The following is a 14079-nucleotide window of genomic DNA, read 5'->3' as shown; positions in this document are numbered from 1 at the left end:
CTCCAATTATTTCACAAACTTCCGGGGCTCTCTGGGTCACAGACACTGGGGCAGATACAGGAGGCAGAAGCAGGTGTTCTGACATCAACAGTGCAAAGGGGTCAAAGGTGGGAGAATAAAGACAGGTGAAGAGCTTTGATGAATGTCTACAGACAATTCTGATAATGGGGTTTAACAAAGTCACTGGGAGGAATCTGCAGCGAGGGGCAGGTGTCATTTTTATTGGTGACAAACTTGCTCCTCCTTAGTACCTGTGCTTCTTAAATGGCAGAAGTTTGGCCCTGGCTGGTTGGCTCAATGGTAGAGCGTTGGTCTGGCATGTAGGAGTCCCGGGTTCGCTTCCCGGCCAGGGCACGCAGGAGAAGTGCCCATCTGCTTCTCCACCCCTCCCCCTCTCCTTCCTCTCTGTCTCTCTCTTCCCCTCACGCAGCCAAGGCTCCATCGGAACAAAGTTGGCCCAGGCACTGAGGATGGCTCTGTGGCCTCTGCCTCAGGCGCTAGAAGGGCTCTGGTCGCTACAGAGCGACGCCCCGGATGGGCAGAGCATTGCCCCCTGGTGGGCATGCCAGGTGGATCCCGGTCGGGCGCATGCGGGAGTCTATCTGACTGCCTCCCCGTTTCTGGCTTCGGAAAAATACAAAAAAATACAAAAAAAAAATGGCAGAAGTTTGTCAACATCAATTATGTAGACAATGTGTTGACTTACGGATATGTTGAAGTTTTTATTAATTTCTAGCATGACTGTGTATTTATGGCCACCCCGAGTTGTGAGAGCTGCACACACAAGCCTTTCAGTTCTCTGAGCTTCCGTTGGTCCCCTGGGGTCTGTGCTGGGCAGAAGCCAGTCACTTCCCTACCCTCAATGAAGGGCAGAGAGTGTGAGCCTCCCCTCCTGCTACCCACTCTGACTTCTTTATCCTCCTTATGTTTAATATGGTGGCAATGACTGTGAAGAGCAGGGCTGAGAATGACACAGTGTGTAACCTCAAACGGGTAAAAACAGAATCAGAAATCAAGACCTACTTAAACCCCCAATTCTCCCCAACTCAAGTCTATATTGATGCCTTTAAATACTGGCATCCATACTAATAAAAGAAATAATGACTAGAAATAGGGTGAGTGCTTTTTTTCTTTTCCAAATGAGAAGAGGGAAAATAGAGAGACAGACTCCCACGTGTGCCCCGACCAGGATCCACCCAGTAACCCCTGTCTGAGGCTGATGCTCTTTTCATTTGGGTAATGCTTGCAACCAAGATATTTTTAGTGCCTGATTCAGATGCTTCACAGAGCCATACTCAGTGCCCAGGGCCGATGCATTCAAACCAATCAAGCCATAAGTGTGAGAGGAGAAGAGAGAGAGAAAGCGAGAGAGAGAGAGAAGGGGAAGGGAGAGGGATGGAGAAGCAGATGGTCACTTCTCCTGTGTGCCCTGACCAGAAATCAAACCCAGGATATCTACACGCTGGACTGATGCTCTGCCACTGAGCCAACCAGCCAAGGCTCGATGAATGCTTCTAACTGCTTCTCGTTGAAGGGACTGCACTGAGAATTCTCAGTCCCAGCTGCTGTCAAAAGGCAAGGTCCTGCTATTTATCCCCAAGGGGTCTCCTTGAATTCTTTTTTTTTTTTTTTTTTTACAGGGACAGAGAGAGACAGGAACGGAGAGAGATGAGAAGCATCAATCATCAGTTTTTCGTTGTGACACCTTAGTTATTCATTGATTGCTTTCTCATATGTGCCTTAACCGTGGAGCTACAGCAGACTGAGTGACCTTTGCTCTAGCCAGCAACCTTGGGTCCAACCAAGCTGGTGAGCTTTTTGCTCAAACCAGATGAGCCCGGCTCAAGTTGGCGACCTTGGGGTCTCGAACCTGGGTCCTTCCGCATCCCAGTCCGACACTCTATCCACTGCGCCACCTCCTGGTCAGGCCTCCTTGAATTCTGAGAAGGCTACAAAGTGTTGTTAGGTAAATACGTAATGAGAGGTTAGCACGGTTAACTCAGTTACAAATGCATCAAAGTCACAGTTAGAGTTATATTTTGGGGTCTATGCACGCCTATCGGGTACCCATCTCCTTTACAGTGCCCACGTTTGTATTCCTACATCTCCATATATGGTCATCAGACAAGTCTTAGAGGACAAAAAAAAATCTTCCAACTGACAATGGAAGTTTTCAATTTATAGCATTTTGGCTCCTCAAGGTCATTGCCAGTCAAATATAGTTAATGTTGGAGTTTAGCTACAATGAAATCTCTTTTGCAGGAATCTCTTATTACTTCTATTACAAAGGGGGGCACTATGGAGCTGTGTGCTTGCTGGGGCCAGATCTGGGACTGGACTGGACATTCAGGAATGACACGTGCAGGCAGCACTGAGAGGGACATTCTGTGATTAAATTCCATTCTGCAGCAAAGAGACTGACATGAACGTGCCTGGGTGTTCTCAGCTCTTACTTAATAATGCTGCCTTTTGGAGGGTTGTAGTTAATGCAGATCTTAAAAAAAAAGAAAAATTTATTATGGCAAACTAAGCTGCATTTCAGAAATGCATTTCTGTTAAAAATAAAAATTAAGAAAACAGTTGTATAAATCAGAAAATAAAGCCACATCTATATTTAGACATCCAGAAATGTTAACTAAATCCTTCATAAATGTAGCCAGTGCTATTCATCAGCAGAGGATAACTTTCAGGAACATTTCTAGTGTCAACAGAGACTGCTCAGAAAGGAGAGTGCCCCAAACTGCAGATCTGTCACTTCTGAAGAAATGGAAACATTTTTAAGCCCTGTTCTTGGAACAGTGCCGATTCTGAGTGTAAACTTGTCCTTCAAATGCCTGAACATATACCCATGTAAATGAACGTTTTGCCTCAAAGTAGTCACTGCTAATTATTATTTTTTTACTTCTACTTATTCCGTTGACTATCTGTTTACTCTGTTTTTTTTTAGAATTTATAAAACTATTTTTGGAGCTGAGTTTTTGGGAACTGCCTTTCATATCGTGTGGAAAATCAGGCCTCACCACTGCCCGTTTTATTTTTTGTTTTGTTAAAACATCATTTTGGTGTGGTGTAAAATTCACATGCTGTCAAACCCACACATTTTTAAATGTAGTTTATAATTTCAGTGTATTCATAAAGTTGTGAAACCATCATCGCCCTCTAAGTTTAGAACATTTTTATCACCCCAAAAAGAAACCCCATACCCACGAGCAGTCATTTCTCTCATCCCCCCCCACCCCCACCCCAGCCCAGAGCAGCCCCCAATCTGCTTTCCATTTCCACAGGTTTGCCCACTTTGGACATTTTCCATTCATGGAATCACATAATCCTTTTGTACCCTCCTTCCGGCAGTACAATGTTTTCAAACACACAGCGCTATTCTTTGTTACAGCCAAATAATACTCCATACCTGCCTCATTGTACTTACCCACTCATCAGCTTATGGATGCTTGGGTGGTTTTACTTAATGGCTGTTAGGAAGGAGGCCGCTGGGATCGTTCAGCCCTGCATATTTTTTTAATCCAAAATGGTATTTTACATTGTGAACATGCAAATGATTTCCAACGTGGGAATCTGAACCATTCTAGCCTGTTCTCAAAAATCAAATTGGCTTTGATAAGGATGAAGATTTGCTCTCAATCCAGAGCTATGGGCTTTAAGCCAATGACAAGAAGGAAGTTTAAAAAGTGTATATGATGGCCCTGGCCAGTTGGCTCAGTGGTAGAGTGTCAGCCTGGCATGTTGATATCTCGGGTTCGATTCCCAGTCAGGGCACAAAGGAGAAGCAACCATCTGCTTCTCCCCTCCTCCCCCTCCTCTCTCTCTACCTCTTCTCCTCTTGGCAGCCACGGCTCAATTGATTCGAATGTGTTGGCCCTGGGTACTGAGGATGGCTCTGTGGAGCCTTCACCTCAGAAGCTAAAAATAGCTCGGTTGTGAGCACTGGCCACAGACAGGAGTTGCCGGGTGGATCCCTCATTGGGGCACATGTAGGAGTCTATTTCCCCTCTTCTCACTTAAATTAAAAAAAAAATGTATGGTGATTTGTTGGGGACCGAAAAATCAACAGGGTTTTTAGAGTTTGGATTTCTAGGGGACAGAGGTGTGGGAACTGGCTTAAGCTGACAGTCTGCCCAACCCCCCACCTCGCTTGCACAAAGCTGAGTCTTTCCCCCACACCTCCATGTGTTGGCTCATCCTACCTCCCATGTTCCCCGGGGGCACTGAAGGCAAGTTTCTTCTTTGTGTAAAGTTAGGATGTTAATGTATGGTGGGGGTTTTCTGAACTTGGTAGAGTCCTTGGGTTGCCTTGGAAACTATATCAGAAAAGATCTTATTGATTTGCTAGTGTCCCACTTTACCCTAAAAATAAAGGACAATGTGGGTTTTTGGCAGCGACCATGTTTTCTGCTAGGGCGGTCTGTTTACTCAGCAGTAATTGCAGAGCCCTCCAGACCCCATCTTTTATTCTTTAATTTTTAAGTGTATTTTTCTCAATTCTGCACCGTTCTCACTTGGGACCTGAAAATAGGAGCCGCACAGGTTCGTGCGCGGCAGTGATTACCAGGGGGAAGGGGGATGGGGCAGGTAGAAGAAGGTAAAGGAGGGATAAATAGCGATGGAAGGAGACTTGACTACGGGTGATGAACACGTTATACTCACAGATGATGTGTTATAGAATTGTGCACTTGAAATCAATGTCCCTCCAATACATTCAGTAAAACTATGTTCTGTGTGAATGTTGTCCCCGTAAGGTCGGTGGATGGCGGGAAAGGTCAGACCCGTGAACTTTGGCTGGGACCGCCCACAACCAAGCGGGCCAAAAGAGGCTTTACAGGAACCGTTTGGAAAAAAGCGACCATCTGCCAGCCAGTGAGATTTCACCACGTCATATTAGCTCGACTTCCCTAGAGGGACCCCTTTAAATATCTCCCACGCGGTTTAATCCTTGCAACTTCCCTGGCCTCCATCTTACCTCGGGGCCAGGGAACCTTGCTGGGCGGGATGCGTGCTCTGTACTCAATCAAGCCTTTTGTTCTTCCACACTTCGTGGCTCCGAGCCTCATTCCTTCCTTCTTGGTGGGGAAAAATACCTTACAGTCCCCACAACCACTTTACATGGAAGAACCACAGTGGCAATGTAACACTTGTACCCTTTCCAATCAAGGTTTATTAAAAAAAACCCAAACAGACAAACAAAAACCAGTTTTGATGCTTCATTACAGAGAAAGCCCTGGTAGAAGTGACTGTGATAAGGCTATAAATATTTTCACATTTTAGTTTAAAAAAATCGGCACCCTCTCTCAGCCATCATTCATATAATAAACTTAACAGTAAATAAAGGCTTCCTAACAGCTGCTCACCTCACTGTCACTTTCTTACTTTAAACCAGAATGTACTATCTGATTTCTTTTACCAGACTTTAATCTCTAGTATTAGTGACCTTAAACATTTTTGTTTAAACATTTTGATGTAAACTTTTCTCAAAGGACATTTCTGGTTGGAATATTAATTCTGGAACCAAAATACACACACACACACACACACACACACACACAGTTAAACGCTACCAAAAATTCAAGATGCTTCTGGCCCTGAGAACTTTGGGGGAAGGGGAGGAGGCAAAATACGTAGCACTTTGTTCAAGTGGACCTTGATTTGTGTGACTTTAAAACAGTTACAGTGTTTTGTAGTTTTTATAAGAAGAGACAGCTGAACACAGTGAGCTTCCTCAGGGCCAGGAGACAAGTCATGGCTGAGGCCTATTTTTCCTTTGAAAAGGCTAAGAAAGTCCAGCCTCTGGCCACAGGAAGACCTCAGGAGAGGAGACAAACTGGCATTTTCCGTTCCTTTAGGTCCCAAGACACCAGAGGAACTACGGAGGAGATGCCACCTGACTTTGGCCAAAGAAATGCTACAAGTCCATGCAACCCCATCCTGGTCTAAGCTCTCGGCATCCTGGGAAACCAGTGTTTACGTTCAACGCTACTTCCCAACCCCGGAAATCCTGATATCCCAGCGAGAAAGTTAACCCTCATCTGCAATATTCACTGACATGATTTACATTTTATTTTTTGCTCCAAGCTGCTGAAACTCTCAGAAGACTCTTGAGTTCTAGTTCACTCTCTACATAAAAAATAGCTTTCGGGGCCCTGGCCAGGTGGCTCAGTGGATAAAGCATCACACCAGTGTTTCAGAGGTAACACGTTCAAACCCTAGGGAAGGCACAGAGAAGCAGCAACCAGTGAGTGCAAAACTAAATGGAAGAAGTAAGTGAAATGAGTTGATGCTTCTCTGTCTCTCAAATCAATGGAAAAAACTAAAACTAAAAAAAAAAAAAAAAAAAAAAAAAAAAAAAAAGCTTATTTTATATACAACAATTTCCTCTTCCCTGAAGGATTAATCCCAAACTGGTATACTCCCTACTGGGGTATGAGAACAGAAAAATTTTTGTTTTTTTAGATCATTTCCTGAACAAAATAGACTATTTAAAAGTCAAAATCCTTGAAATGTTGGTCCACACACCCATTAGCACAAAGAAAGATATATATATATTTTTTGCTAAATAAATTTTCAGGAAGTAAAATAAAGTGAAGACCAAATCCTACTTACAGAGATGTGCAGGTCCCTTCACGGTAATCCTTACACTTCGGCTTCCCAGAGGAACGGCGATCACGCTCTCTTCCCCTAGGAAAGAGCACAGGACAAATGTCGCCAAACTTGTGCACCAACAGCCCACGAAATACACATGTTGATCAAAACTGGGGGGCCTGTGTGAAGCACTCTTAACTCTCTGTCACTTCCATCATCCACAATCCAAAAGTCTTTGGAAAGTACCTACTATGCATAAGGCACACTAATGTTACTCACATCATTTCAATTAAATACATACTTTAAAATAACATTATAGAAAAGTTTGGAAATGTTCTGCCAGGTAGAGGGTACAGAATCCTCAGTTGCTCACAATATCATCTTTAGAAAGAAATGCATATAGTGCCCTGGCCAGTTAGCTCCATTGGTTGGAGCATCGTCCCAAAGCGCAGAGGTTGCCGGTTCGATTCCCAGTCAAGGCACTGATGCAGGAACAGATTGATGTTTCTGTCTTCCTTTTCCTCTCTCCCTTCCTTTCTAAAATCAATATAAGAAACATTTAAAAATAAAAGAAATAAAGAAATGCACATAGTGGAGACAGTTGGGCAAGGCTAGGAACGGGAACCACCTCTTCCTTAGGTTATGGGACAAGCAAGCTATACCGCACAGTTTTAAATGTCTTTTCCTCCTAACCCACCCTTCCCTTTTGTTTCCATCACTATCCAGAAAATGTTGAACATCTGTGGAAGTCTCTGTGATACCTGAACAGGACAGCACCTCCCAGAATCACCTGAAGAAACACCGTTAAAACACGGGTTCCTGCCCTGGCTGGATAGCTCAGTTGGTTAGAACATTGTCCCAAAGCAGAGGTTGCCGGTTCAACCTTCGGTCACTACACATACAGGCACAGATGTTCCTGTCTCCCTGCCTCTCTCCTGCTCTCTCCCTTTCTCTCTCTAAAATCAATAAAATAAACATTCAACAAAACCCCACAGATTCCTGCACCACCCTCATAAATCCCGACCAGGGTGGAGCCCAGGAAGCTGCCATCTCCAGACTCCTGCGTGATGCAGGTGCAGCGCATTAGTGACCACGTTTTGAGCGTTCCTGACACAGGGCATGGTGGGGGAACACTCCAGCTCATCAGGACTGGAAGGGAGGACTGTGCCACAATGACGCACCCATCAGTGTCTCTTTGCATTCTGCAGGAACCGGCATAGTCCTAGCTCTGACAGGGAGTGCGTGAGAGCCCTGGTGTTTAAGGACGGAGGGGCCGGGGCACTAAATCAGGGGTCCCCAAACTACGGCCCGCGGGCCACATGCAGCCCCCTGAGGCCATTTATTCGGCCCCCGCCACACTTCCGGAAGGGGCACCTCTTTTATTGGTGGTCAGTGAGAGGAGCATAGTTCCCATTGAAATACTGGTCAGTTTGTTGATTTAAATTTACTTGTTCTTTATTTTAAATATTGTATTTGTTCCCGTTTTGTTTTTTTACTTTAAAATAAGATATGTGCAGTGTGCAAAGGGATTTGTTCATAGTTTTTTTATAGTCCGGCCCTCCAATGGTCTGAGGGACAGTGAACTGGCCCCCTGTGTAAAAAGTTTGGGGACCCCTGCACTAAATGCTCCACAGATGAGGGCTTACGAGTGTTTTTTCAGGGAAGCAGTAACAAGACTGTTGATGGGCTTTGTAAAGGCCCCGTCAGTCAAGCGGTAGGCATAGGAGGAGGCGGTGGTCTGAGAAACAGATGACGATGACCGAGTAGAGACAGGAAATGTCAAGTTTTCCTTACTTGTCCGTAGGGGTGGGTGAGAGAGCAGGAGGCAGCTAGGGGTGTGGCTAGACATAGTTCAAAAGACATATATGCACACGAGCACACATCTACACACACACACACATACAGGCGCACACACATAACATAAACGCGCGCGCACGCACACGTTTTTAAAATTATACTCTTAGTTAATATGGAAGAGATGTGGTCATGTTTCTCCCTGATTGAAGGAGTGGGGGGAAAGGAGGAGGTGAGAGAGAGGGGATGATGAGTGGGGTGAGACCTCTGAGGAAGCGGAGGGGGCGGAACCCACAACACAGATGGAGGGATTAACCAGCCATGGACAGAAAGGAGACACTTGCGCTCTGGATCAGGAGGAAGCACAGGCCAGGTGCATGCAGCTGTTCGGTGAGGCCTCTTCTGGTGCTTTCTGTTTTCCTGAGGTTTTTTTGTTTTGTTTTGGTTTTTGCAATCTTCTTTGGAGTCTAGTATAGAATCAGTTTTTGTATATGGTTCATGAATGCTTGAAAAGACAGTCTATACCCTCAAAATGCAACGTTCAACATATACCTGTTAATGTAGCATTAATAAGTATATTGTAATTTGTACTGATTTTTGAGTGTGTGTTATAATCTCATAGTAATTTTACTTCTTTCAATTTCTTCTTATGTAACTATAGGACCTTTTTTCTTTATATATTCTGATGTAAATTTTTAGGACTTTATTAATGCATATAAAGAACTCACCTTTGTTATGTTTTTTTTTCCCTGAAATTTAGTTCATTAGTTCTGCTGTAAATATTGCTGCCATGCTTTGTCTTGTTGGTTAGAACGGGTGGCTTTTAAATTGAGACAAATGGCCTCCCTGGTAAAGTCCCCTTCAGTTTGGAGCCAGGCCCAGAGCTGGAGACCAGGACAGAGGGAGACATCAATGGTGAACACAGTTGGAGCATCTATGCTTCACAACTGCTTATGTCACAAGTTTGCAGGTGGAGCAGTCACGCTGGCCCGAGTCTGAGGCTGCTTGTAAATACTATGGCTTTTGATGGTATAAAAAAAACCAATGGGGAGAAGGTTTCTTTTCTACCCCATCCTATAATGTTAATTACAGTAGGTCCATGTCTGGGAACACCCAGATTTAGTGGTGGTGGTGGTGCTGTTGATGGTGATGGTGGTCATTATGGTGGTTACGGTGGTGACAGTGGTCATCGTGGTGGTGACAATGGTAGTGCTGGTAGTAACTGGTTCTTGCTTAACACTCATTATTTGGAACTCTTCCAAAATGTTTTATTTTTTATTTTATTTTATTTTATTTTACAGAGACAGAGAGAGAGTCAGAGAGAGGGATAGACAGGGACAGACAGACAGGAACAGAGAGATGAGAAGCATCAATCATTAGTTTTTCATTGCGTGTTGTGACACCTTAGTTGTTCATTGATTGCCTTCTCATATGTGCCTTGACCGCGGGCCTTCAGCAGACCGAGTAACCCCTCGCTCAAGCTGGCGACCTCAGGGTCTCGAACCTGGGTCTTCCGCATCCCAGTCCAATGCTCTATCCACTGCGCCACTGCCTGGTCAGGCCCAAAATGTTTTAATTGAAATTTGGGGTAAGAGATCCTTGATACCATTAACCACTGTGCAAACTTCCAGGGTTCCACTTCCTTACTCTTTAAAGTCATTTGCATAATTTCACAGGGTACTCATGATGGGTGATATGGAATGGTGGTTAAGATCACAGACTCTGCAGCCAGACAACCTGGGCTGGGATATCAGCTCTGCCACTTAAAATTGCTGTGTGACCATGGGCACATTTCTTAGCTTCTCTGTGCCTCTTATAGCTATAGTCAAATAAGGATAACAAGAATATTTGTTCCAAGGGTTGTTGAGAGAGTCTAATGAGGTCTTGATAAATTTAAGTTATTAAAACCATGCTGAGTACTTAATATGCCCCCAGGGAAGGGTCTAAGTAATTCAAGATAAATACCTCATTCAGTCTAATAAAAACCTATTTCTTCAATGACAAAAACTGAAGTTCTGCAAGTTTAAGTGACTTGCTGAAGATCAGAGAGTTCCAAATCAGTAGCGCTGGGGTTGGAACCAAACATGACACTCAACCCTTTGACTGGGAGGCCAACTTTTAATTGTATTAACCCAGACTTGTATGTTTGTTACAGACGTTCACGGCATGGGTTTCATGTGTCCAATTTTGCAATCACACGGCTGACCGAAGGTCCCATTAAGTTTGCTTCCATTCACGTCCCTCTCACGCAGAAATGCTCAAGTCCACCTGGGCCGTCATACTTTTTCTATGTCTCATTTCCTGCCGCAGATCACAGCTTTGCTAAGTAGCAAGATGTACAGGAAATAAATTGTCCACACGATATTAACTAATCAATAAACATTAGTTTCAGCCCAGAAGGACTGGAATTTATATCAGATCATTTATTTTCCCTATAAAGTCCAACCAGAACTCTCCAGACCTAAAGAGATCTGTGCCCTGGTGATAAAGAAAAGAGATGTTCTTCTAGTTACTTGTGCTTTGACAGTCTCATTCTCACCATTTTTAAAGTAAATTTACTGGGGTAACATTAGTTTTATTTCTGATTTTTGGGGTTTATTTAAATTTTTTAAAAATGTGGTTGGTGGGTTTCTTTTGCTGAATATAACCTCCTCTTAAGCAGTCTTTCATGTTATTTTTCTTGACACTGCATTTATTTTCTCCTGCTATTTGGGTTCACACACACACACACACACACACACACTCCGCATTTCCAAGGAGTAGAGGAGTTTTTAGAAAAGAAAGCAAGGTATCTGAATAAGTGCTATGGCTAATAATAATAATAATAATAATAACCCTATGGAAACATTGCAAATAATACTTATTTTCCTTTAAAATGAGAGAATGGGTGTGAAAGCACTTTGTAAACTGGGAAAACAATGGTATCGGTTCATGCCCTCACACCCCCACAGCCACTGGTCCTACTTGGGTTAAAGCAGGTTAGCTTGTGTGGCATTGTGCAGAACAGGGGCGGGGAAGAAAGGTTGGGGAGTCAAGTTTGTCTCAAGTTCATCTGTTGCTCCATACGGACAGAAGGCAACTGTGGAAGGGAAGAGAGGGGAAGTAAATATGGGACCACACTAACTGTACACCCAGAGGGTTGTCTATATGCCACCTTTTGCAAATTGAGGTGGGACACATGAAGTATGCCAATGAGCAAAGATAGGAGAGTAAAAACCAAAAATTAATCTTTTTTAAAAAATAGAGCAGGCCCTGCCAAGTTGGCTCAGCAGCAGAACATCAGCCTGGCATGTGGAAGTCCCGGGTTCAATTTCGCGGTCTGGGCACACAGAAGAGGCAACCATCTGCTACTCCTTCCCCTTTCCCCCTTCCTTTCTCTCTCTCTCTCCTCCTCCTCCTCCCCCTCCTGCAGCCATGGCTTGATTGATTCGAGCAAGTTGGCCCCCAGTGCAGAGGATGGCTCCATGGAGCCTCCACCTCAGGTGCTAAAAATACCTCAGTTGCAAGCATGGCCCCAGATGGGCAGAGCATCGGCCTGAGATGGGGGTTGCTGAATGGATCCTGGGCAGGGCGCATGCGGGAGTCTGTCTCTGTATCTTCCCCATTCTCACTTAAGAAAAAAAAAGTAGAGCAGAAACATGGCAGGATTTGAGTTGGCTGCAAGCTAAAGACATTCTCCTACCAGCTCCTACCCTGCGATGGCATCCCCCCATCCTTCCCAGAGCAGCATCAGCACATCTACTGTTGTGAAATCTGCACATGAGTGTCCTCAGTCCTTGTGTCTGCAGAAACATCTGCTCCTACCCTGGAGGTATATGCGTGTGCAGCCTGAAGATGCCTTTACCACAGAAGAGCATGGTCAAGGCAGGGTGCCCAGGAACACATGCTTCCGTGCCCAGTGCCAGGATGAGTTTCTGGACAGCACGCAGTAGAGGGGACTGTGTTACACACAGCCTCTACTCACCACATTCTGCCCAGTTATTCCCCAGCACTGTGATGCAGTTCCTCGTACTGGCCTTCATATCAGGAATCGAGAGGCCAGTGAGGATTAAATGATCACTTGCCTTCTGACTCTGTAGTAGAATGTGTGGGTTCAGAATGTCACACCAAAATAGGCCACTTTGGCATACTGAATATTCTGACTTAAAGGAACTTCAGAAACAGTCACGGAAAGAAGCACCCTCAGATCCTTCTTGTCCCTCTGAAAGGAGGCACATCTCCCATGGGACAGAAACCCTTCCCATGGGAGGAGGGTATTGGAAGGTGTCACTATCATCAGACACAGAATTTAGGGCCAAGAAGGCTGTATAAACAAACTGAGTTACTTCTTCAGCATCTTACTACTCCAAGCCTAGACTCCTTTGTCTTGTCAATTCTTTACCAATTCAGCTTTTGTTTGTTTTTCTCTAAAAGTGTCCTCCTTTGGCTACTTTCTTTTTTTTTTTTAATTTTTTAAAATTATTTATTCATTTTTTTTTAGAGAGGAGAGAGAGAGGGTGAGAGAGGCAGAGAGAGAGACAGACAGACAGAGAGAGGAGAGAGAGACAGAGAGAGAGAAGGAGGGAAGAGCTGGAAGCATCAACTCCCATATGTGCCTTGACCAGGCAAGCCCAGGGTTTCGAACCGGCGACCTCAGCATTTCCAGGTCGACGCTTTATCCACTGCGCCACCACAGGTCAGGCCTTTGGCTACTTTCTTAAGTCTCCTACCTTTGGGGGGGCTCTGGTCCATACATACCTAACATGAATAAATTAATTTTTTTCTTGTTCATCTGTCTTTTTATTCCAGGAGGGTTTCAGCCAGGAATGTGGAAGGGTAGGTGGCAGTTATTTTTCTCCCGAGCAGGGACAGCAGAGGCTGAAAAGCAGAGATGTTGGCCAAAGGTACATCTCAGAGTCATCTGGGAAACTGGCAACATGGAATTGCTAAATAGACATGGTGTCCCCTCTTGTAATGCCTGACTGATGGGAGAGAGCAATTAGGACACTAAATAAAGGATATCATTATTTCTTGCAAAAAAAAAGGGGGGGGGAGCAGGAAATAAACAGAAAAGAGAAGGGCAGACTGTTCAGGCCATTGGTCTAAGAAAGCCTCATTGAGGTGACACTTGAGCTCAAGAACCACGTGAACAGCTGAGAAAGGCAGCTTCATCCGGAGACTCGCTGTTGCAAAGGCCCATGGGGTGGGGAGGGTGGGCCGCACCAGGCGTTCTAGACTCTTCGAGAAAGCACTAGACTGAAGGCTAGTTTACATGGGGCAGAATGGCAGCACAGAAGCTAATACAGGAGCCAGATGACGCAAAATTTTGAAGGTCATGGGAAGGGATGTAGATTTTAGCCCAAGTGCAAGGCAAACTCCTTGTGAGGTTTTAAGCCGGGAGTTCATGGTTCGTCTGGCCACTCTGAGAAAAACAGAATCTCCAACATTCCTTCTCAGTAGGGTCTGTGTGTTATTTTTATCTTATTTCTCTTCATGCAGAGGACACGGAGACATACACAATCATGAGAAAAATTAGGGAAAGAGGACCAGGGCTCTCGTCCAGTTCCAGGATCTGTATTCCGTGTCATGATCTCTCTTGTTGAATTAAACTGAGAAGAATACCCCATTCAGATGAGCAGGGTCTTTGGTTTGAATATTCCTTTACCACCATGGTTCTGGCGTATTACCACTCAGGATCTTGCCCTAGAAAAATGA

The 14079-nt window shown here is 44.6% G+C and overlaps 1 protein-coding gene across 1 annotated transcript in view; it reads right to left on the bottom strand.

The window, feature by feature from the left end:
- Positions 1-14079, bottom strand: part of ADAMTSL3 (ADAMTS like 3) — a 251753-nt gene that overhangs the window by 122741 nt on the left and 114933 nt on the right. Inside the window, exon 8 of the mRNA XM_066355569.1 lies at positions 6613-6687. Coding sequence (XP_066211666.1) covers positions 6613-6687 — 75 coding nt within the window. The remainder of the gene's footprint in view (positions 1-6612; positions 6688-14079) is intronic.

The sequence above is a fragment of the Saccopteryx leptura genome, chromosome 13 (assembly GCF_036850995.1).
Source record: "Saccopteryx leptura isolate mSacLep1 chromosome 13, mSacLep1_pri_phased_curated, whole genome shotgun sequence".
NCBI lineage: Eukaryota > Metazoa > Chordata > Mammalia > Chiroptera > Emballonuridae > Saccopteryx > Saccopteryx leptura.
Note: the sequence above shows the minus strand (reverse complement) of the source record. Positions and strands in the feature narration are given on the sequence as shown.